The sequence below is a fragment of the Leptidea sinapis genome, chromosome 13, assembly GCF_905404315.1.
Source record: "Leptidea sinapis chromosome 13, ilLepSina1.1, whole genome shotgun sequence".
NCBI classification, from domain to species: Eukaryota; Metazoa; Arthropoda; class Insecta; order Lepidoptera; family Pieridae; genus Leptidea; species Leptidea sinapis.
The window spans coordinates 7,355,608-7,381,878 of NC_066277.1; the positions used below are offsets into that span (position 1 = coordinate 7,355,608).

Here is a 26,271-nt window from a genome sequence, read left to right on the forward strand (position 1 = left end):
GACAAATGGAATTTACTAATTTTCATACGTACTTACCGATTATTCTTTGCCTCAGACAGCGTTACGGCACAGCAAATGGAGCGGGCGCGGCCCCAAGTAAGAAGAACATCTTCCATACCAGCATTGATTCACGATATTATAGCAAGCCTTTTGAAAATAAAAGAGAGCTTTATGAAAATAATTTACAACTAATAGGAAGATACAAAATTATTTTGCTAACCCTTAAAAAATGAAAATGCTAGGTTGGCAACCCTGGCACTGAGACGTAAAATTAACAGTTGATTTTAATTTTATTTTAAATAATTAGAAATATTGAAAATCAATAAATCTTGATTTGCTATTGTGTACATTAAAGTTATAAATTATATAAAATAAGTGTGGAATATCGCAATAATCTCAAGAAGATAATGGAATACTAACTTAGTTGTACCGGCCCAACTGTCATATTACAAAATTCAAAAAACAAAAACGAGGGAAGTATTTTGTTCTTTTACTTACAACTGAACAAATAGTTGTTAGCGTTGTAGTGCGTTGTTCGTTTCGTAGCTATATACAATTTATAACACTTTTACACTACTCACAGTTGTGAGTTACGTTCATACTCACTACATTGGCCCTGTTTGTCTCTCTCAACTTGACAAAAACGTGGAAGCTGAGCTGAAGACCACAACATCAACTGCCGCGTACAATATTCACCATCATCCTTCTTACACTATACATACTAATAATAGCAAGGAAAAATATAGTAACTAATCTAATTGGCAATTAACCATAGTAAACCATTGAGTTCTGCACTTTTGGAGTTAATTTCTAGATTCTGTAAACCTGTATCCTCTTCTCACACACTATTATAACAAGATTATACATAGCTTTATATTTTGACAGTAACTTAACTACTGCCTACAAGTTCCCAAGACTTCAAGCCTCACTATGCAAACCCGGAAGGCTACCATGAAAGAAATGGAAAACAAGCTGAGCTGTGCTGCTAAGGAGCTAAAGAAGTCAAAGGATCTTTGTCAAACACTTTTAAATGAACGGGAAGAGTGTGAATTGGAGATCCAAAAAGTATTTAAAACAAACTCTTCTCTTAAGTCCGAGCTGGCAGACATGCACCAAAAATGTTTAGATTTAACCTTAGAAAGGGACAGCTTACATAAAATCATTAATTCATTTGACAAATGTAGCTCTGAATATGAATGGACTTTAAGTCGAATAAACATACTTGAGTCTGAATTGCTTCAAAAACAAAGCATGGTAACTGTAGATTTAACAAATGAAAGCTCCACTAATAATAAGAATTATATTACAACAAATTCTCATAAAAAGATAAAGAAATATTTAAAAATCAAAAGGTTTATAGCAAAAAGTAGCAAACTACTTAATAACCAATTCCTAGGCCAAAAATTTTGCAAAATTAGGTCAAAAAAACCAAGAGTTGCTGAAAAAATTACAAAAATATAATAAAGAATTAACAGTATAATATTAAATAATAAAATATCTTCTCTAGAAACAATGTTGCAAAACATTACTCAAAAATATAATTCAGCGCAGGAGCAAATATCAGAACATATAAAGCAGGCTGATTGCTTAATTAAATTAGGCAATAAAAACATGGAATGCTTTGAATCCTTTATAAACAATAATAATAATAATAATATGTGCCACTGCTCCAGCACAACAACATTCATTAGAAAATTATCAAGACCTAAATGTATCCCCATTAAAAACTAGTCAAAGTATGGATACAAGTGCATCAAGTAGGTTTATATTATTTTCAGACAAAATTGGCCAAGGGTTTGGACCTTTATTAAATAATGCAGTTGCAAAGAATTGTGAGTTGATAAATATATGTAAACATAATATAACTTTCAATAACCTCATAAATTCCATACCAAAAATAAATCTAAAAGAAAAAACGATCATAGGTTTAATGTTTGGTAATAACTCTCATAATATTAGAAATAAGGACCTAATTAAAAATATAGAAAAATTAATTAATATTTCCAATAACACAAAATCTAAAGTGATGATGTGTACATTCCCATACTCCTCGGATTTGACACAGGAGCAAAATAGAAAAATATTTAAATTAAATACAACTTTGTATAATGCGACATTCCACAACAATGAAAATTTAATTTTATTTGACACAAATAAATTCATTAATTATAAACTGAAAATAACCAATGGTAACCTATACCTACCATTTAGGGTTAAGCGACAGCTGGCTACTTTAGTAGCTTATAGTCTTAGTCAACAAACTACTTCCTCTGTAGTATTATTTAATAAACATGCCTATTGGGCAAAATTGTAAAATAATCGACATACAAGCCCCTATTGGGGAATGTATTAGTACTAATGTACAAAAATATAACAATGAAGATTATTCTTCAATTAATTTAAATTAAGTTATTTGACAAGGGAGGACAACTCTTGCAATATCATACAAAATAGGCAACATTCACCAAATATAAATGTTACTGCTATAGATAATCATAATATAAAGCTCATAAATATTGTTCACCAGAATATACAAGGTTTCTCAAGTAAGGAATTAGAAATTGAACTGTTTTTGAGCTGCTGTAATATAGATATATTATGGATTACAGAACATTGGCGTAAGAGTCATCAGCTCCAGTTTAGTTTTAGAGAACATAAAGTAGTCAGTTCGTTTTGTAGAAGTAGGGCAATACATGGAGGTTCCCTAATTATTATTAATAATAGATTAAAATGTAAAAATAGAAGAGATATTGTTAATCTCTCTATAGAACAACTAATTGAGGTAGCTTGTATAGAACTGGAGCAATTTATTATTGTAAGTGTATACCGCCCCCCCACTGCATCATATGAACAATTCCAACATAGAATGGAGGAGGTACTATCAAAATTTAGCAAAACTAGCAAGTCAATTATAGTGTGTGGAGATTTTAATATAAACTTGCTTGAACCTTCGGCCAATTGTACTAGCCTTAAAAATTTATTTCAAAGTTTTAATTTGTTCAATGTATTTTGGGAACCTACTAGAATCACTTCTACAACAGCAACCTGTTTAGATAATATTTTTACAGATGTTACTGTTACTAGTAAACTCATAATTAATAATCTTCAGTCTGACCATAGTGGGCAACTTATAAAAGTAAATACAAGATTGGACAATGTCAGACCAAAAAAGGTGAAGATTATACCAGTTACGGGTAGCCGTCTTGAGAGGTTTAGAAATAATTTGGTAAATACAATACCATTTTTACACTGTGGCGAAACTGCTAATTTTCACTACAACTTAGTCTTCAATTCCTTCTGTGAGGAATTTGACAGGATTTTTACTCCAGTAACGGTGACAGTAAACAACAAGCATAGTTTTAATGATTGGGCAACAATGGGTATCCACAAAAGTCGTAAACGCTTATATGACCTTTATTATGAGAAACATTACAATAATAGTGAAGAATTTAAAATATATGTAAAAAAATACTCCAAGCTCTTTAAAATAGTTTGTCATGAAGCGAAAACACGTTTCATTGCAGATAAAATTAAAAACAGTAATAATAAAGTAAAAGCGACTTGGAGTGTAATTAACAATGAAACTGGTAGATCGAATTGCCGTAACACCTCTATCTGTTTAAATATTAATAATCGCGTAATAAATTCGGAAATAGAAATTGCAAATGAATTTGATAAATACTTCTCCGAAATCCCGATTGTCACGACCAAATTCCTTAACTCTTCGCCAAAAGCAGCATATGATATGCTTAAATTACACGTACCAGTATCTTCTACTGACTTGAAATTTAAGTATGTTAGTGAGGTAGCGATATAATAAAAATCTTCAAATTAATTAACCTAATAAATACAAAAGACCTATGGGGCCATTCGACTAATATTGTAAAATACATACTTGACATTATAGCACCTGAATTAGCAATAATATTTAATGAATGCATAGATGAGGGTGTGTTCCCTGACATCATGAAATACAGCAAAGTTATACCTTTGTTTAAGTCGGGCAGTTCTTTTGACCCTGCTAATTTCAGACCTATTTCAGTGCTGCCTGTTTTTAGTAAAATTTTTGAAAAACTTTTGCTTCAACAGCTACAAATGCATTTTTGTAAATTAATGAACAAAAATCAGTTTGGTTTCACTAGGGGCTTATCAACAATTAATGCGGGTACTAGACTCATTGAGCACATCTTTGACGCCTGGGAAGAGTCACAGGATGCATTGGGCATTTTTTGTGATTTGTCAAAAGCATTTGACTGCGTCCACCATGAAACTTTACTCCTAAAACTAAAGCATTATGGAGTGAAAAATAGAGCCCTAAATCTGTTAAAATCATATTTAAGCGAAAGAGTTCAGATAGTCGATGTAAATGGCAAACGGTCTTCGGGTAAACCTGTGGGAATAGGTGTTCCACAGGGTTCTATTCTCGGTCCTTTCTTGTTTCTTATATATATTAACGATCTACCGATTGTGGTAGATGATAGCCATGAGATTGTATTGTTTGCTGATGATACTTCACTTATTTTTTAAGTGAAGCGACGTGCGGATATTGATGACGAGGTAAGCAATGCACTCTCAAAGATAGTGCGTTGGTTTGAGACGAATAATCTGCACTTACACAGTAAAAAAACAAAGTGTTTACGGTTCATTACACCAAACACAGCGGAGGTACAAACCAACGTACTTATAAATAACTAGAGATTGGAACTTGTGGACACTACGGTCTTCTTGGGTATCACGTTAGATAAAAAGCTTCAGTGGGGTCCACATATTACCCATCTAGCAGATAGACTCAGCTCTGCGGCATATGCAGTTAGAAAGATTAGAGAGTACACGAATGTTGCGACCGCTAGTACTTTAGTTATTTTCACAGCATCATGACGTTTGGTATATTACTATGGGGTCATGCTGCTGACATTGATATAGTGTTTGCACTGCAAAAGAGAGCTGTTCGTGCTATATATCAGCTTGGTTATAGACAGTCTCTCAAAGAAAAATTTAAAGAAATAAATATTATGACTGTTTATTGTCAGTACATTTATGAAAATTTAATATATGTTCACAAAAATCGTCACCTTTTTGCTCTTAATAGTGATTTTCATTATTATAACACTAGAAATAAGGGATTGCTTGTAACTAATTCTAGTAGGCTTCATAAGATACATAATAGCTTTAAGGGTAAATGTATACACTTCCACAATAAAGTCCCAGCCACTGTTCAGGCATTATCTATAAATAAATTTAAACGTTTTATAAAAAAATGGCTCTGTCGTAAATCCTATTACTCCACTGCTGAATATCTAAATGATCGGACAGCCTGGGACCAGATTGTGATTATTTTATAGCGACTGTACAATATTGTATATTTTTATTAAAAAGAGCGCAAAAAAAAGAATGCTGGGAGAGTTTCTTGCGCCGCTTCTTTTCTCTCAGAGCGCCATTTGTTTCCGAAGCGGTAGTAGTATCTAGTAGTATAAGAAATGACATCAAAAAGAATTCTAAAAGAATCAATTTTGAGAAAATAAATGCCTTTTATGCCTTTATCAGCTGTGCTCACGTAGTGTTCGGCGGCCCGTACTCCTCTGCTCCCTCTGCATCTGCTCTTGGCGAAGATGTTCTACGTACAGATTTTGTACTTTGGTTACGGCATATTGCGACTATTTCCAATCTGTTGCTTTGGGTTCAACTTTTCATCGCCGCGTTTTATTAACTCGGATATATTTAACACATTCAATGCCACCACGATTTTCTAATACTTCCCAGCGATGCCGCCCTATAAAAAACGCAAACATGCTAGGTGTGCTCGCGGCACTGCAGGATGGAATTACGTAGCACGCTAGGCGTGTTCACCGGCACTGTTAAGAGGTAAAATCAAAGAAAGCGTTATTTCGGCTTCAACCGTGTTTATTGATCAGTCTTTCTCGAGTTACTGAAGAGATATTTTGTTTTTAGCAGTGTTTGTGCTTTTGAAAGTTAAATTATGGCAGTTAGTAGATTCCAAGGTAAGTATTTATCGTAATTTGATCAGTGAATTTCAACCTTTGGTTACTTATTTATGATTTTTTAGGGAAAACAAAATATGTGCAAGAAACAGTGGAATATGATGATGATGCGACGCAAGCAGATAGCCCACCCTCACAAAAAAGGCGTCATTTATTTATTTATAAACACTTACACCAACATTACAGGTTATTACCCAATGCGTTGATGTCGTATACATGTCATGCATTATCTATACGGTATCATTTTTGTCAGACCTCAGTTGCTCACAAACTTTCAAACTGTAAACATGGCGAAGTAAAAGCAAAAGACGTCATACAAAAATAACAGACTATACCCAATAAGATTAAATAAGATTGTTTTTGTGTACATAACTACTAAAACTAGTCTGAAATATTTTTAGAATTCTGATTTTTCTTCTCTCCATTTAACGACACCTCTCTATAACGCCATAAAATGCCATGCCCTTCAGTGTCGTTATTTGGAGTTTACACTGTATTTGTTAAGATTATTATTTTTCACGTTAATGAAACGAACTATGTAGGTATCTTTCACATTTATAATAAGAGTATAATTTAACTTACCACCGTTTTAAGCGAAGTAATTAGCGAAGCCGGTAAGGATACCAAATTCTTCACAAGGACAAGCTGAGCTCGTCGTAAAAACAATCACAAAAGTAACACTAGTCGGGGTCTTTGCAAGAGTAATCACAAGGTCCAATAACACAAGCGGGGGTCTATGCAAGAGAAATCACAAGGTCCAATAACACTAGCCGGGGTCTTTGCAAAAGCAATCACAGGGTCCAATAACACAAGCCGGGGTCTTCGTAAGTATAAACGTAAATCCAGTGAAAGGAAGAGATCGTAGGAAACATCCGATGTCGAACACTTCGAACACTGATGTAAGGAGCTATACTAATGTTAAAGACTTGCTGCCCGTGGTGCAATAAAACGTGGGAATAGGACGCCGCCTGTTGCGCTCTCTGTTACAGACCTTACGGCAGGCATGGTAACGTCCCAATGTGCGGCTCACCTAATCTTTTTATGACACTCGGGTTTGTTTTATTACCAAAAAAATAATTGGCAAGCAACTGAAGTAAATGGTATTCCTACTAGGGACTTTATTTATAAACGATCGCCAAACGTATCTAATATTAGCAGTGCCCCGCGGTTTTACCCACGTCTTACGGGAACCATTTACTTTTTAGGGATAAAAAGTAGCCTATAGCCTTCCTCAATAAATGTGCTATCAAACACCGAAAGATTTTTTCAAATGGGCCCAGTTATTCCTGAGATTAGCGCGTTCAACCAAACAAACAAACTCTTCAGCTTTATAACATTGGAATAGATCCTGGGCAGGGTTTTGTCTTCTTCCGATGAATGAAAAGATATTGGTGAAAGAGAGAGAAGGAAACAGATCCGAGTTACACAACAGCTGATAAGCGTTTATAATTAGGTACCTAAAGGGGTACATTATAGGTAAATATTTTATGCAATTTATTTTATCTTTTTTGTTCAACCTAAGTGCCAAGGAATAAAATAAATGATAACTTATAAAAAATATTCTATATTTAATTATTGGCATTATAAATGTAGTAAATTGACCTAATAATATAAAAGATTGAGAACTGCTGGAGATGAACACGCCTGGTATGTTCGCGGCATTACATAATAGATTATTTTTGATGAACCTTAAAAAAATATCAGATCCTGGAACCACTTCAGAATACTTTAGCTTACGGCAGAAAGTTTATGCTCAGAGTCTTTCGGACAATAATATTGTCTAATCTTTGAGATATAGATGAAAAACGGTGAGCACGCCCGGCGTGCTGGCGGCATGCAGATAAGAATTAGTGTGGACACGCTAGGCGTGTCAATGGCACTGAATGTGTTAAATTTATTTGTATTATAATTACTATGAAAATATCAGTGTCGATAGTAGTGTTGATAGTGTGATCTACGTTGATGTCTCAAATATTTTAAGGGCTAGATCGTATAAATTTTTCGCATAACAACATGACAAAATGAGAAATAAAAAATACTATCTTGATTTACTTATACTTATAATCAGATTTATTTTATCACGTAAGCCTTTCAAGTAATTGAAAGATTGTGATTTAATGTTATCTTCTGCAGATTTTGCAGATTTTTGATTTTTCAGTTTCTTCATTCATTTTATTTTCTTCATTCTAGTTTTTCTATGTTAAATAAAAAAGATAGTTTAGATAGATTTAGTTTTCTTTTTCTTGTCTGTACATTTTATCATTGTTGCATACAAAATCAGCAGTTATTTACAAATCTTTGGCTTCATCTAAGAAAACTCCTTTGTTGTTTTATTTATCTTTTGCTCAATTTCATTTCATTTTCGTTATTTGTCTGCGGTTTCTAAAAGATTTTCCTTTTATCTACGTTTATCTTCGGTAATTCTTTTGATATTTTATTTCATTCTGTTTAAAAATAAATAAACAGTCATTTGCTAGTTTCAATTGGATAATATAATGACAACAGCTTGGAGATGATCATTAATAATATCTTCAATATATGCCTACTTATGCTTCAGATTTCTTTTATCACGTAAATCTTTCAAGTAATTTTCTAAATGAAAGTTATCTTCTGCTAATGTTGCAGCGTTTTCACTAGCTTCTTTTCGCTTTTCTATGGCTAAATAAATAAGATAATGAAGATTATCATTTTCAATCTGGAGTAACCTTATTTTCGTATTGTACGATCTGTACATTTTTGGATTACTGCATGCAGAGTCCGTAGTGGGATACTAACCTTTAGATTTATTTAAGAAAACTCGTTATTAATTTCATTTATTTGTCGTTTGAGTTTTATGTTAATTTCGTGCAGTTCTATCGCTCGTGTCATTTCCTGATGTTGTTTGTCAGTGGCTTCCAGTAGTTCTTCCTTTAACCTTTGATTCTCTTCTGTAATTCTTTTTATGCTTGACAAAAGAAATGCGTCTATCACTTCTTTATCTTTCTTTATATTTTGCGATTTCATAACGCACTTGCTAATTTTGTATTGAAACTGTAAACGAAAGATTACGATTATTATTTATGATAGATGATGTCAATATTCTTAACTTGTGCAATTTTTTAATTAAGAAGGTTTTATATATTCGCTCGGGACTGGTAGAAATTTATAAATACGTTTGCCGTCAAGTTACTATTATGTATGTATGTTTAAATTCTCATTGATTTGGTGTTTATTTGAACAGTAGATTATGAGTTTCTAAAAATTATAAGTTAAATGCTTTTTGTTTAATAAGATAAATAAAGAGTTAAAATTACACAAAGTAAACTATCAAAAAAGTAAAAAACTTCTATTTGAATAGCTGAAACACTTGGACTACACTGAAAATGAAAATTTACTTAATATTATAAGGTAAAAATTTTCTACAACACATACACCAAGTCACTACACACACACACACACACACACACACACACACACACACACACACACACACACACACACACACACACACACACACACAAACACACACACACACACAAACACGCACACACACACACCTTCACATAACCATCATCTACACTAACACCTTAACAACTACTTTCTGTATCTAATTAAGTTTTGTTTATCTAATTAAGTTTCGTTATAATATATTTATTTTTTGTATATTCGCTCCATCATTTTAACCATGTGCTTTGGGGGCCCGGTGACTTGTAGCACAGGTATTTTGTTACCTATTTCAAGCGCCGGTCTCTCACAATTATAACAATGTATCTATATAGATTTTAATAAACTGTGTATTGTAAGTTTTTATTGTGAGAGAAAATAAATATATTTTGATTTTGATTTGATTGAACTAATCTTTATTTTAACTAAATTCATTTCTATTTGTTATAAATTATGAACTTTCACATCCTTAAGGCACCTACATCGTGTTGAGGCGAAAAACATGTCCTGATTAATTTAAAACCAGCGGAACTAATATTTACCATCATAATAAGGTTTTAAGTGACTCTTATAAGTATTTCATATTTTGTCAAGTTTTAATTTGGAAAAAAAAAGTCTTATCGTTTTTTTTCTCTCTACATGAATTAATTATAACAAAGATATTTGGTATTGAATAAAACTTGTGGTGTTTGTATGTTATTAAAGATAATATCTCGGTTTTTGCAGCACACGCATGTATTGTTAAGTTTCATTAAAATCCAAATTATAATAAAATACATAAACTTGTAATATACTCACTTCGGCTCTACTATTTGTATGTATCTATCTGGTTTTGATAACATTAAAAAGGTTACATTTAAAAAAAAAGGAACAAATTAGTAATAAAATTTATTGCTGGAAGACACAGAGTTGGTAGGATGGACACCACAAGATGGACCGATGATCGCCGGTATCTATAGGTTCGATTGAGGGCAACGCAATACGGATCGTCGTGGAGATCTTTGGGGGAGGCCTTGTTCTGTAATGGATGTCTTCTTCTTATATGATGAAATTTGAAAAATTTCATTTCCAGCTATTCAAATCCAAATATTTTTATTCAAAATAGGATTCATAATCACTCATTGGTCGTCAAAAACTAACCGAATTACAAAGAACGGGCGCAAGAAACGCAGCGGGCTTTTTTATTATAAACATTAATATTCTTTCTTTCCGCCATATTGAGTGAATTTAATGAAGAAATTCGATAAATTTTAAAACTTTATTATAAAAATGGAAAAAATGCAACGAATACCGTGAAAAAATCTTTCGTCTTTTATTACGATAACGCTAGGCCACACATTGCATCCGCCATATCGCCGTGATCTTGCTCCTGCAGATTTTTACCTGCTTCGTTCTCCTCAGATTTAGGCACACTCAGAGGATTGCCAAAACTAGTTGCTGCGATCATAACGTCAATACCAACAAAATAGGAAAAAAGTGGTCGAAGGAATTGGCACATTAATCACACAAAATCCTCAAGAGTAAATAATAACGGCCTTAAAAATAAACTTGGTATAAAGTTTATAATTATCCATCTCTACTCTGTGACATTAGTGAGGGTAATAGACCCTTAGTAATGTAACCTTAAATTAAATTAATTCTGTATCTATCTCTGCTTAACTCCTAAAGTAAACATTGACTAAAGCTGGTGTGTGTCATTTATTAAGATAAAATAATCAAATAAATGAATTTTGATCAGGACAATACAATATTAAAATTAGTACTTTCATCAATCTGCAATCTCCTTTAAGAATAAAAGCAGTTGTTCTCAGGTGTTCGGTCCATTCCCAGTCTGTGCAAAAGCATATACATCGCCTTATAAAAGACTTATTAACTCGAATTAACCGAATAGTAGGCATAACAAGTTTATGTTTGTTCCTCGTGATAACATTATGATTGTCGCAGTTTCTAGCAAATTCCATAATGTGGTTATGAATATATAGAATATTAGGTATCAAAAATATATTGAGATGCAACAGTCAAAATGTATTTTTTTTTTAATTTTTCGCATAATAATTCTTTAGGACCTAGGTTATAAAAAACGCGAATAGCCCTCTTCTGCAGCACAAGGATGGTATTATTAATAACGGCTGCACTGCACCAAATGACAATTAAGGCCAGCCAGACAACTCAAATTCAAATATTTTTATACAAAATAGGATGTGAAATCACTTATTGAAAGTCAAAAAACTACCACACATTCCAAAATGAATGCCTCAGGCCTGAGAAGAATGGGCCCAACAAACTCAGCGGGCTTCTTTTTTCATCAAAAATATGTTTTACAATTAAAGTTACATTTACAAAGTAACAAAGCAACATTGTACAATTAAACTTATTATTTAATAGCCTGAGGGCGGTCGCTCCATTCCCAATCTGTGGTATCATTAAGAAAGTCATTTATGTTATAGTGACCTTTACCACACAAACGGTTTTTAACAATTCTTTTGAATAACGTAATACTTTTGTTTTGACCATTTTCTGGGATCCTGTTGTAAAAGCATATACATCGCCCCACAAAAGACTTGTTAACTCGACTTAGTCGAGTAGTAGGCATTATAAGCTTATGTCTGTCATTTTTGTGAGAGAAGCCTTTATCTAGCAGTGGTCATTTCCATATTAACGACTGCCAGAAGATGGAATATGATAAGGTTCCATCCCTGTTACAACCGACCGCACGTTTATACCGTCTGGTCATGTCTATGACGGATGTATATTTAGCTAATAAATCGAATTGATACCATGCAACACGTGCTGAACGTAACAGCATTCAATTATTATTACCAGTGGCTACACCAGGTTTACGAATGGCGCACGTGTGTTTGGTTTTGATTTGCGCAGGCGCGTTCCTAGTTCTCGTCTTGAGCGACCCAGCACCACCCCGGAAAATGGTGGGAAAAGGTATTTAAATAATATTTATTTATTTTATAATAATTCAAAAATTAATATCAATTAAATTTATATCATTATTTATTTATAATCAGATGAATTATGAAAGATCAATGAGAGAGAAGAATCATAATTTTTAAAGCGGTACATTTTAACGCTCATTGGAATATCTTATCTAAAATCCAATTTCTACATCAAACACGAACAATTTATTAATAATATAAATCTTTTTTACTCAGTGTGATCAATCTATGTTTAATATATTCTATGTTAACGATAGGTAGGTTTATTAACTTTTGGGGTTTCATTATCCCCTATGGACACGATGAGCTATATTTCAAACAAAGGCGACACGTTCAGTTTAGCATACCTCAATTTGAAAAAATTGTTATGAAATTGATTATATCTGATGGAGTGATTGTTCGGAATGTTTATCACGAAAATATTTTAACAATTTATGTCAGTCTGTATCAATCCTTCGTCAGTTCGGCTAACGGCCGTTCCCAATATTAAGCCTATCTCCGGTTGTCATTGTTGTTCTTATTTTTTATCTACCTGTGATAAAAAATCGTAACTATCGTTGACTTTTCCGTCTCAATAAACTCCACGGTAACTCACCTTATCTTATATGACGTTATAGCTTACCAGCGATAGAAGTTTGTATGTATGTTATATTCACACGTCCCAATATAAGGCAATAAGAATTACTTATCGGGTATGTTGGGACAACCTCAGATTATTGACAGCTAATTACTGACAGTAGAAAGTAGTAATTTATCTCTATCTGTAGATAAGGTACGGCCATAAGACAGCGATGGAGTTGCATGGCAAGTAGAAGTTATTTACAAGAACTTTCCATGTTCCATTACCTATACTATCTGTGCTCGTGACATTTTAAGGATAGTCAACAATTATTAATTAATATTAATCACAGGAGCGTTGCCGGCCTTTAAGGAAACACCACACAAGGAAGCTCATGCTGTATGTGGATGAATGTTCCTTGAAAACGCACTGTGGAAGAATGCCACACATCTGATGGTGGCAATGATATTTTAATTATTGGCTTGTCGTGCGAAGGTGGAAATCGGCGGCAGGAATCAGGTTAAACAGCTCTTTGGTAGCCCCGTGATAGATGCGGTAGAAAACACACAATGACGCTTCATCACCTGCTTGATCACCTGGCGTTTCTTAGAGATGTCGCTACATCTTAACGAAGCGGATTCTCTGTCAATTCGAGCAACTCTGCGTTGTGTGTGGTCAAATGATTCGAGCTGATACTGGGGTGCGCCAGGCCAGAGATGACTGATTGACAGCAATACTCCATATGTGACCGGACCTGCGCTTTGTATAGCGCTAGAATGTGGGCCAGCTTGAATTATTGCCGTGCTCTATTTATGACGCCTAGCTTCTTTCTAGTCAATTTGGATTTGCCATTCAGATGACTACGATACTTTCGATACATTTTTGTAGACGTCATTACGAAGTGAATGACTCATCGCTTATTTTTTAGGAGCTTTATCAAGAATTTGCACGTTTTTGAACTTGTGGCCTAGTCTGATCTCACTAGGAAAAACATTTCTTCTAATAGTTCTACCATTTGCAACAAATAATTATCGAAATAGACTTATTTTATTCGATAGTAGTTACCTATCTACTCGTCTTTTTCTTTTGTTATCTCATAAAGTATTTCATTTAAATTGCAGGATTCTCTTTTTACTGTCAACTTTAACACTGCTTTTCTTAATCATGATTCATCAAAATAGTATCACTAGGCGTTGCTTAGAGACGTCGCTTCATTGTCTGTCTTCTATAGTATTTATCACGGGGAGAGTTCACCATCTAGAAGTGTGGCAGTCCTCCACAGTGCAGTTTTCAAGAAACTTTCTTCCACGTACTACAAAGATGTGGAATGATCTTCCTTGTGTGGTTTTTCAGGGTTTGTCCTCCTTTTTCTAAAGATAAGTAATATCAGGGCTAACATTATAGCAACGAAACCATTCACCACAATTGTATGACAGTTTTTATGGAATATCGTGTTTTATCAGATAGTAAAGTAAACAACATGGAAAAAAACTATCGAAATACAATTATTTTTACGAGAAATTACGATATAAAAATATATTTTTACATGAACTCATCGTTTAAAAGAATACGGTAACATATTCACGCTTGAACTGTTGACTGTGGTTGACCCCAAATCACGTTGCTAAGAGCATGGTTCGGCGTTTTTGATCGGCGCTGACCCACATTACCTAATATTACACATGTCGCCCACAGCGGATGCTAAGTATCTCACCCTATTTCGAACCGATCTGCAATCTTCGTACCTTTGGTGACCTCATTGTATCTTGAGCACCAGGTCTCTCCTCTCCGCTTTATTTAATCATTGTGTTCTTATAACAATGTCAAAGTATCAGAATGTCTAATACTTAGATCATTTATACGCCTAGATGGACTATGACAGCTGTGACAACGTAGAGATTAAAAATATAAAAATTTAATATTTAATTTAGAACTAACCTCTATTTTGATAATATACAAATTGCGAGTGAAAGACGTGATGTTGTGAAAGTGTTGATTGTCACGCACATAAAATTTATATTCCTGGCCTGTTTTTATCGGTTGTCTAGTAGCAAGTGACTATAGACGTATAAATTATCTAAGATCTGATAATTGGCTGATCTGGCAAAATTCAGCGCTAAACGAGAATGATTATAGATTTACAATATCTAGGACAAAGATCAAACAAATATAATCAATCAATAATCATCATCATTATATAGATCAGACAAAGCTTGCAAAAGAAAAGAAGATCTACTCTAAGAATTAGAATCAGCAAGATAGAAAATGTAAGAAAATCTGTTGTTACTATAACTTTGATTGACAAGTCTTAAACAGTAGTCACGCTTGGAATTAGCTCCTTAGTATTAAACTACTAGCTAACAATCTCACATATCGCCAAATCAATTATGGCCACGCATTATCGGGCTGTCTTTAAGTTTGTTACTTATGCTTTCACGAAGCGATTTTGATGAAATTTATTACAGAGATAGACATTTAAAGATCTTAGGAAAGTACATAAGACATGAGCTTGGGAAAGGATATAGGCTACCTATTATCGCGAATAAAAGGCTTGGTTGGGTTCAAATAGGGGGTGGAAATTTGTCTCAAAGTTAAATCATTAATCACTATTGAAGATAAAACAATGAAAATTTGAATTTATTTATTTATTTAGATTCACCAGTGGTAATTACAATAATACATTTATAATTGTTATGCTAATTTACAAGGGTCTTATTACTAAATGCATTACCTTTTAAGGTGAATACCGCATGCTAAATTATGTGTGAAATAGTTACATAAAATAAGTATAAGTTATAAAACAACCTATATAATGTAATGAAATTAAGAAATTAACAAAATCTACTAAACAAGTCACGATAAACGTATTAAACAAATCAAGAATACTTATAAATTATTTATTTACAATACATTTTTTTACATTTTTGCGAAACCTTGGCAACGAATCACTGAATGGGTCTAAGCATTTATAATCGTTTATAATTTTGCATAATCGCGACACAGGTGAATTGATCCCAAAAATAGTTCTGCGAGAAGGTTTTTCAAATAAGTTCACAGGTTTACGTGGGCATTTAGGCACTCTAAAATTAAACATTGGCACAAGAAAGGAGTTGTCATAAATGTTGTTCATACTTTTGTGTAAGAAAAGTAAATCCAATATGTCCCTACGTTGTTTCAGAGGATAAATTTAGGCACTTCATAAGAAATAAGTAAATATTTGGTCCAGTGTTTTAAAATTTAGACCTGTGTGGGGATGAAAAAGGGGGATGAAAGTTCCATAGTTGGTATCTTTTTAAAAATGTATTAACCACAGCAGTTTGTTGTGTATTATTTGCAAAGCGAGTATAAAAATAAAAATTGCTACCCAAAATAACTATTGCGCGCACGCGAGTCGCGGTTAAAACTAGTACGTGTATATAAATAACGCATCTAGTTTTCGTTATGCTAGCTGGCTTTTTAACCGACTTCAAAAAAGGAGGAGGTCTTAATTCGTCGGTATGTTTTTTTTTTGTTTGTTACCTCAAAACTTTCGACTGGGTGAACCGATTTTGATGATTCTTTTTTTATTTGAAAGCTGGTGCTTCTTGTGTGGTCCCATTGTATTTTGGTGCAGATCTGACAATGGCATCGATGAGAAAACCATAAAAGTCTTAAATTTGCTATACGTATGTGGATGATAAATTTACGAATAACTCAATATCGCGCCAACCGATTTCAATGATTCTTTTTTTATTGGAAAGGATACTTCAATGGTGGTATAATCGTAGAATTAGTTTAATTAATTAGATTGGATAAAAATAAAATTTGTTGAAGTAGGCGTTACTTTGCGGAAATCCATAATTATACAAATGATTTGAGTTTTCTTTAGTGTTAATTCCAGTGCGCCAAAATCTGGCACGAGACAAGGCGAGACAACACGTCCTGAGGATGCCTCGTGTAGAGGCGAAACACGTGTCGAATTGTTTAAAGACAAATATTGGCGGAATCAACACTAAAGAAATCTCAAGTCATTTGTATGTATAAAAATACGCAATTATTTTTATACTTTTTATTGAAGTCGGTTGTTTTTTTGTTAATTTTTTTTTTATCTTTTATTTAGTGATATGTCGTTGCTGCCCTTAAGACCGCTTGTAATCGACTATTATTTTTGGCCAATTTATCGATTTTTTCAACGGTCGATAAGTCGAATAGAATTTCCTAGTTTAGGTCATAGAAAAAACAGAAGATTAATTATGTAAACCTACTTACTTTAAGTAAATCAAAAATGGTTATTATCTTATATTCTTTAATAGATTTCAGTTATTAGAAGTATGTATTACATAAAAAGTCACATATAAACTATTTATTTTATTTTATCGAAATACATATTTTACAAAATGTGAACAAATAAGATACATTGTAAAAACCACAGTTACAGGTTTGACCTCAATGCATTATTAGTTTACGCCTTATTTTAGTTTTTTTACAAAATAAATATAACCTTAACATTAAATTCTATACCTACATACAATTATTAATGTCATTACAAAGTAACAATCGGCTACAAGTACCTTACTAATATTAATTTAACACGAAGCAACCAAAAAAGAGATATTTCAAATATTTCCCAGGCATCCCATTACCATCTTATTAATTACAAATGCGATAAAAGATTACCTAGGAAATATTCCTTCAGTTTTTGTTTAATATTTTTATGGGTCACTGCATTGGACAGAAATGAGGGTAGTTGATTAATTAGGCGAGGGACAATATACCTTGTTGTTCTCTCACCGTACAAGTCGCTTAGTGTATGTATATGTTCCATTTTTATGCGTAGATCTTCGTTGAAGAATTCTTTTAGTATTGTGTTTTTAAAGAGTTCCTGTATCGGTAATGTTTTGCAGTGTTTAAATATACCTAGTTCATTGCCGTCATATTTTTGCGTGACAGAACCTGAGACAATTGTTTTTAATTTTTTTTTGTTGTAGTTTATATTATTAAGATAGGTATTTTAAGTACGACCATAACTACAGAGACCGTATTATATAATATATAAGTTTGTGCGAATCTGTCATATAACATTAATTTTATTTGGAAGACGATGACTTAAGATCTATATTTGCGTGAAATCGCCTTAGATTGTTACATACGCGATCGATGTGTTGAATCCAGTTAAATTTGCAGTCAATAGTTAGCACGAGATAGGTATAGTTATCAACTAATTCGATAGAATGACAGTTACAAGCATGGTGACTAGCGCGTGTGAACAGTTGAGGTTGTGAGCTATAAAATTTTTAAGCTGTGTATATTTTAAATGTGGTGATCGGATGTGGATTAGTTTTGTTTTATTTGCATTTAATACTAGGCCTGCATCGTGGCACCACTTGGTCAATGAGTTGAAGTCTGTCTGTAATTGATCACAGATCTTGTTGAGATCTCGGTCTGCAAACAGAAGGCAGGTATCGTCTGCAAACTGATAGCACGTGCAGTGTTCAATACAGTTACTCATATCGTTAACATATGTTAAAAAGTGTAAAGGACCTAGGACAGATCCCTGCGCCGTGCCTTCGTTAGCTGTAATAGTGTCACTGTTGGTATTGCAAATTTTTACAGTATAAGTGCGAATTCTAAAATAGTCCGCACACCAGCTGAGTAAAGGTCCACGTCTACCACACATATCTAACTTTTTTTGCAGCTGGGCATGGTTCAGGGTGTCAAAAACTCGCGAGAAGTGAACATGAACAGTGCTAATACATGTTATTTTTCATTTAGGTATCCATTGACCTCGTCGGTAAATTTAGAAAGAAGATCGGTTGTTACTTTTCCTTTTTGGAACCCATATTAATTTTCATAAATGATATCATTATTCCTATAAAATGCATGGATTTGATCACAAACAAACTTTTCTACTATTTTGTCTATCGATGACAGTTACAGGTCGACGATAGTTAGAAAAGTTACTACGTTTACCCTTTTAAAAAATTGGTTAAGACCGATAGCTTAAAAAGAGGCTGTGCTTACACAGTGTAAGCATAGCCTCTTTTTAAGCTATCTGGATAAACGCCGCATTTCATACTACTTTTAATTAAATTAACTATTAACGGATATTTGTTCACTAAACATTTTGATGTAACTTACTTTAATGCTATCAGCTCCTGGTGCTTTGCTGGAATTAAGATCTTTAATAATCTTTGTAATTTTGTCACTGGACGCTTTCTGAAATAAGATACTGGAGTTAATAGGTGTGACGTATGAATTAGCATTAACTAACTTATAGATTTGACTGCATCATCAAAACCTTTGGCAAAGTTATCAGCTATGGCTTTGTAAGTAAGTCCTTGTGATTCAAACGCTTTTAAAATATCTTCGTCAATAGACAATTTTACTCGACCTAACATCTCATTAATTATTTTATAGATTTTCTTTATATTATTAAAATTGGTATGGATTCGGTTATTGTAATATAAGTTACTTTTATGTTCTAAAATTTTGAGGACTTTATTGCACAAGTAGATAAGTATATAATTAGGTTTTAATTTCTGAGCCTTTATTGATTTAAAAAAGAATAACAAAATACAGAAGAAAATAAATAAATTCTGATTACATGTGGGGCAATCATGCTAGTGTCTCACGATAACAAAGGAAACGGATCAACTCAATCGGATTAGTACCACAATCATATCGACTACTTGACATAGGTTGGTGCTGAGAATAGTTGGCCCTTCTCGAAACCCGCCGCTGGTTGATTTTCATCACAATTAAGAACAATGGCACGAGAAAAATACATTGGTTTAATTTATATCTGATGAATAATTTTGTATGTTTGTTCATTTTGTTATTTATATCGCAAAAAGTAGGTCACCAAAAAGATTATATTTCGTGCGCGTCAGCTTACTATTTAACTTCTAAACAAACATCATAGGGACTGCCAGAGCATGCAGAATAATTTCGCTGAATATATAGGCAATATCGCAGCAATACGGTTACTAAACCATGAAAGGACTTTATTGGCTGAATAATTTTTAAACCGCAAAAATTTTACTCAAATATCGTTAGCACGTTGAAATCCGCCCGAACATCTGCAGCACCAGAGATGAAAAGATGCATCGCAGGCTTAGGCGAAGTGAGGTTATTGTCTAAGCTTAAAGATACCTTCGTTTATGTTCAGGAATCAGGAACGATTTTACAACGTTTGTTTGAAAATACACGTAGTCTTAAAAATATATTAGATATAATGGAATCTATCAGTAACTGAGGGAATTGTCTGAAAATTTATTGGTATATGGATATATGTAGTGCTATTGTTGTTCTTAACAAAATAAGCACTCCTTTACAAAAAGTATCCACTTGGTGAAATTGATCTGATGCAGAAGACCACAAATGTACACCGTACCTATAACCGCAAGTAAAACTATCACCGTAAAAAGATGGGGTATATAATTTTATTTAAAAATTGTATTAACCTCCAGACGGCCCACTTGCTGACAAGTGAATTATCTACTTAAAGCACCAGATGATCGTAAATCTCTTAACTTCATTTGTTTTATTAAAGTGTAAATAGCATTCGACTCCCCTCTCTCCGAGTACCCTAATAATTAATCTCAGGGAACATCTCAGGATATATGGGTACAATTTTTGCGCCGCTGCACACCAAACAAATCTGTTCATGGATACGCGAACTCACCAAACAATCTACCCAAACTCGATGGACAAACGTAGCTGTAGATAGTCAAAAGAAGCGATACCTATCGCCCAAACTGACACGATATCCGAATCATGGTCTCTACCATTTCACACATCGCTAAATAAGCAACTTTTCACAATCGGCTTAAAGGACAGCCTTAGGGCTGTAGAGGATGTCTGGCTGAACGAACTGTCAAAGTCAAATAGGCCTATATATAGGCAATAAGGCCAAAACTTTATTCAATTATGCTTAAACTAAGCGCTTTTGAATAAACACTATAAATATTTCTTTTAAATTACTGAAATTACCATATGTTCGGAAAAAGTTGAGCTCGTGAGAAGAAAATACAAGAAACTCAACAGCCACTGTTTTCAATCAAATACTCCAAACTACTCTTACTCTGTCAAATACTATACTAAATATATTTTACCATGGCTGTACTATACAAAACAAATTAGTTTTGTAAGGTGCTGCATCCAAAATATGAATCGTGTTTATATAATATAAATTATTTCATAAAAAGTAATAAAGAATAAACTGTAAAAATATAAATTATTGTATATCGGATGAATCAACCTTTAGAGCTTGAATTCATTGTTTGTGAACACGATGATCGTGATTACTGTCATAATAAGTAATTGCAAACGTATAAAAAATATAGATCCCTTGTAAATAAAAGAGTCGCATACATTAATAGGTGATTGTTCTTCACACTCCTCGGCGAGCACTCTGTCCACTAGCTTATCGCAGCGAGCCAAAGATAATGGTAGCTTAGCGGTTATTTTCTACTACAGTGCCAGTCATCGTCTATCAGGCTCGAAAACTAGGTATATCCCAGCGACATTTTGTTTATAAGTATTAATTTACTTTTTTCTTTTTTTACGTGTAAGCCTTTCAGCTTTTGACATTTGAGTATTTTTCTTGCATCACTTTGCATATATTGTAATTGAAATGATCTGTAAAACAATTAAAATGTAAATCTTGACTTAAAAGAGTGGCCATGAGTTTCTTGCTACTTCTCCTCATTAGCTCAACCCTTTACGAAGTAGCGGTAAATTTAATAAGAAAATATATTTTTATTTTTTGATATTCGTAAGTGTCATTTCCGTGACCTACATGAATAAAGTGATTTTGAATTTGAATTTGAAATTTGACAAAACTGTTCGAACTCGTTCTCGTTTCTAGTTTCTATCTCTACTCGTCTCTTTTATCGCAGGCAGTGGATCTAGAGCTGCGTTGATGATATTTTACTATAATACTTTCTTATCTGTTTCATGCGTTTTACGTTGTATAAATATGATCAGAAAATGTATACTCATATATATATATATATATATATATATATATATATATATGTGTATATATATATATATATATAATATATATATGTATATTATATATATATATATATATATATATATATATATATATATATAATATACTTCAATGGGATTTATAAATAATAAATCTTCAAAAATGCTAGGCTTCATCATCCGTAACTGTAAAAAATTCCGCAATCCAACAACTAAAATAACCCTGTATAATGCTTATGTGCGCAATAATCTAGAATACTGTAGCATCGTTTGGTCTCCTCATACAACATTCACCAATTAAGAGTTGAACGCATTCAAAAACGGTTCTTATGGCACCTTGCTTTTTCTTGTGGGGTACATAAGCAATTGCCATCGTACTGCGATAAGTTGAGACACTTTAACTTGAAAAGTCTTTCTGTTCGACGACAAATGCTAGATCTAATATTTTTATACAAAATAATTAGAAATCAGTTCGACAGTCCATCACTCGTGCACTCCATCAGCTTACGAGTTCCCCGCCGAGTACCAAGGCGTGCGCAGGTTGGAGCTGGCCTGTTCCATCAGCCATTTGCCAAAACTAACCTTAAGCAATTTTCTCCCATACCACGTCTATCAAGAACTTATAACTCCATCGGTGGTGATGTAGATATTTTTAAAGATTCTTTACCTGCTTTTAAAAAAAATATTACGAGATTGTTAGGCGCCAAAATATGATTAATATTCTTCTTCTTCTTTTTTTTCCTTCTTTTTAAATTCGTATCTTGATTTTTATAATTTTTGCTTTATTTTATATAATTGTTTTCTTGGTGTCATCACGGAAGCAAAGACTGTGCATGTTGTGACACCTTAATTTGTTGTACATTCAACTCATTATTTGTTAATATTTGATATATTTTAAGCATATTAGAATGTAACAACCACTGGTTGTCCTATAAATAAATAAATAAATGGGATTCACATCTGTTATAGAAGAAGTCTTTCCATTACTAGCTTTACGTTCATTGATAAAGAAAGCTGATTGGTGTAAATACATACATTTTTTTTTTATGAAATAGGAGGACAAACGAGCGTACGGGTCACCTGGTGTTAAGTGATCACCGCCGCCCACATTCTCTTGCAACACCAGAGGAATCACAAGAGCGTTGCCGGCCTTTAAGGAAGGTGTACGCGCTTTTTTTGAAGGTACCCATGTCGTATCGTCCCGGAAACACCGCACAAGGAAGCTCATTCCACAGCTTTGTAGTACGAGGGAGAAAGCTTCTTGAAAACCACACTGTGGAGGACCGCCACACATCCAGATGGTGGGGATGATATCCTAACTTGTGGCGTGTCGTGCGAAGGTGAAATTCGGCGGCAGGAATCAGGTTAAACAGCTCTTCGGAACACTCCCCGTGATAAATGCGGTAGAAGACACACAATGAAGCGACGTCTCTACGCAACGCCAAGTGATCCAGCCGTTCACAGAGCACTGAGTCCCCGACAATTCGAGCTGCTCTACGTTGCACGCGGTCAAATGGATCGAGCAGATACTGGGGTGCACCAGACCAGAGATGACAGCAATACTCCATGTGTGGCCGGACCTACGCTTTGTAGAGCGCTAGAATGTGGGCCGGCTTGAAGTATTGCCGTGCTCTATTGATGACGCCCAGCTTCTTCGAAGCCAATTTGGCTTTGCCCTCCAGATGGCCACGGAATTGGCAATCGCTCGAGATTTCGAGACCCAGTATTCCGATACTAGGCGCGGCTTTAAGAGAGTTCAATTTACCCCATTCCGCGACCTTCTCGAGAGAGGACTCGATAGAAGACACAAGTTTCTCCCGGCACTGGTCGATGATTTCCCGAGAGAGACCTGCATGGCCCGTGTATACGGCATCCACAGTGCTTTCATCTGCATAGCAATGCATGTTGGAGGTGTCCAACATATCATTGATATGCCGAAGAAACAGCGTAGGAGATAGCACACAGCCTTGGGGCACTCCAGCATTTACGGGCTTCGGGTTCGAGCAATATCCGTCGACAACGACCTGTATGCTTCACCCAGTGAGGAAGCTGGAGGTCCACTTGCACAAGCTCTCGGGAAGCCCAAATGATGGAAGTTTTGAGAGGAGCGCTTTGTGCCATACACGATCAAAGGTCTTCGCCATATCCAGGCTAACTGCCAGGCTTTCCCCCTTGCTTTCAATAGCCGCCGCCCATCTTTGTGTTAGGTATACCAGAAGATCACCTGCCGACCGTCCATGGCGAAAGCCGTACTGTCGGTCGTTGATCAACTGGTGACCCTCTAGGTATACTAAAAGCTGGCGGCTAATTATGCTCTCCATGATTTTGGAGAGCAGGGAGGTGATAGCAATAGGCCTGTAGTACATATATCCATATAGTATATATATACATACATCAATATAGAAAAAGAAAAAGAATCTATTGTTGTAATTGTAACTGTTTTTACATTAGATTTTTGCGTAAAAGTTACACTTTTATTTTACAACTACACATACCAAAAAAGAAGAGGACACTGTCAGTACATTTTGCCAAAAACCATTTGACTACAACAAATACCACCTCCGAGGAAATAAATGGCGCTAAACTTCATGATGAAAACTATGACAAATAATATCTTTGACTCATTTCATCAGATGCAGTCCCCCTGAAAACGGTCTGAAAAGGTCATGAAACGTCGGGTTGACTAAAATAAAAATGTAACTTTTATGCAAAAATCTAATATAAATATAATAGTTAAAAAAACTAAAAAGCACGCTTTATATGAAATTCAACTAAAAATAGAAAATAAATTAAAATTGAAAATAGTGTAAAAAAATATATTTTACTGTAAAAAAAGCGTGGGATGCTTTTTACGATACCCCACGCTTTTTTTTACAATAACTATTATTTTATTTTTAATTTTTTAGTTAAATTTTCTATAAAAGCGTATTTTTAAAACTATTAAGTACTTTAACATCAATTCCTGCCTTATCGACTATAGATGAAAATTATATAAATTAACAAAAATCATATTTTGCAAATTGAAAAATTGAATAATTTTATCAAATTAGTGTAATGTCATCGGTCCTCGATAAATCTACAAAGTTTGAACGAAATCTAGCTGTTTAAAGTGGGTGAAAATCGCACCCATAGAAGTCGGTTACAAACATACAGGTGAAGCTAATATAACAGTATAAAAACAGTTACAATTACACGCGTTTTAATACTTTAAAAGTGATTTATTTAAAGAATCTACTTACGTATTATGTTTCTGTAATCGATCTTTATTGACAAGTAGAAAACAGTCAGCCACACTTGGAATTAGCTCCTTAATATTTTGAATACTAAACTAGCTAACGCACACCTTGACAAATCAAAATTGGTCACACATTATCAAGCAGTCAGTCATATGATATCTTGTTGATGGATACCACAACGGCGCCTATATTCTGCCGTAAAGTAGTAATGTGTAAACTTTAGTGTGTTTCGGTCTGAAGTGCGCCGTAGCTAGTGAAATTACTGGGCAAATAAGACTTAACATCTCATGTCCCAGGGTGACGAGCGCAATTGCGGTGTAGCTCTGAATTTTTGGGTTTTTCAAGAATCCTACGCGGCGTTTCACAGTAATGGGCAGACGAATTACTATCAGCTGAACGTCCTGCTCGTCTTGTCCCTTATTGTCATAAAAAACTACGCTAGTATATGACGTTTAAAGTGTCCGCATCTTTTGGCTATTTTTAAGTCGTATTAAAGTAAATACTTCTCGTACTTTTTCAGCGTTCAATATCAAACTATCGGAATAAAAAAAATCCATACTAAGTATTTCATGCCGATGCAACATTAACGCGGCTATGCATATAATTTATATCTGGTAAGGTATTATCTCCAAAATGCGGAGAAATTGTGACCTAGTAAATAGGAATTTGCTAAATATTTAACCTCTATTTGCTAAATCAGCTCAATTAAGTGACCCATTTGTCCTATCTGGGTTAGCACCTACATGGAACATAAGTATTACAAAACTCAACGTAACTATTACGGAACAATTTCAAGACTATATTGGTCTTAAGTGAAAAATTTACAACTACGTCTTTGAACCGGGAAGCATCGCGCAGTAGAGCAATTGTAAACAAATTATACTGAAATGCATTATCTATGATTACGTTTACAACTAGACTATACTATTGGTCTTATATTATTGTTAGCACGTTAGATATTGACAGATTGATCGGGACAAATGTACGATGCATTTAAAAGTTAAATTATGACTTAGTAAATAAATTACTATAAAAGGCAAATCATTTAATTTAAATAACGTTAAGTATAACTACAATGATTTGTCAAAATCTACAGTAATATTTTTCGAAAGCAGCAGGTTCTTATGGGT

General features: G+C 33.9%; 2 protein-coding genes across 2 annotated transcripts in view; both read left to right on the plus strand.

The window, feature by feature from the left end:
- The first annotated feature begins 238 nt into the window (after positions 1-238).
- LOC126967548 (uncharacterized) lies at positions 239-4,837 on the plus strand. The gene is made up of 2 exons (XM_050812070.1): positions 239-1,705; positions 2,448-4,837. The coding sequence occupies exons 1-2, from the start codon at positions 1,513-1,515 to the stop codon at positions 3,815-3,817; spliced, it is 1,563 nt and encodes a 520-aa protein (XP_050668027.1). The 5' UTR covers positions 239-1,512; the 3' UTR covers positions 3,818-4,837.
- Positions 4,838-12,167: 7,330 nt separating this feature from the next.
- Positions 12,168-26,271, plus strand: part of LOC126967546 (acetylcholine receptor subunit beta-like 2) — a 102,442-nt gene continuing 88,338 nt past the window's right edge. The window contains exon 1 of the mRNA XM_050812069.1: positions 12,168-12,359. Within this exon, the coding sequence (XP_050668026.1) occupies positions 12,266-12,359 (94 nt within the window). The 5' untranslated portion in view covers positions 12,168-12,265. The remainder of the gene's footprint in view (positions 12,360-26,271) is intronic.

Excerpts from the sequence above, each read along its gene's own strand:
- LOC126967548 (XM_050812070.1), top strand. The coding sequence starts at position 1,513 with ATGTTGCAAAACATTACTCAAAAATATAATTCAGCGCAGGAGCAAATA. Across the intron at positions 1,706-2,447 it reads CATTAGAAAATTATCAAGAC|AAAATAGGCAACATTCACCA; the intron begins CTAAATGTATCC and ends GCAATATCATAC.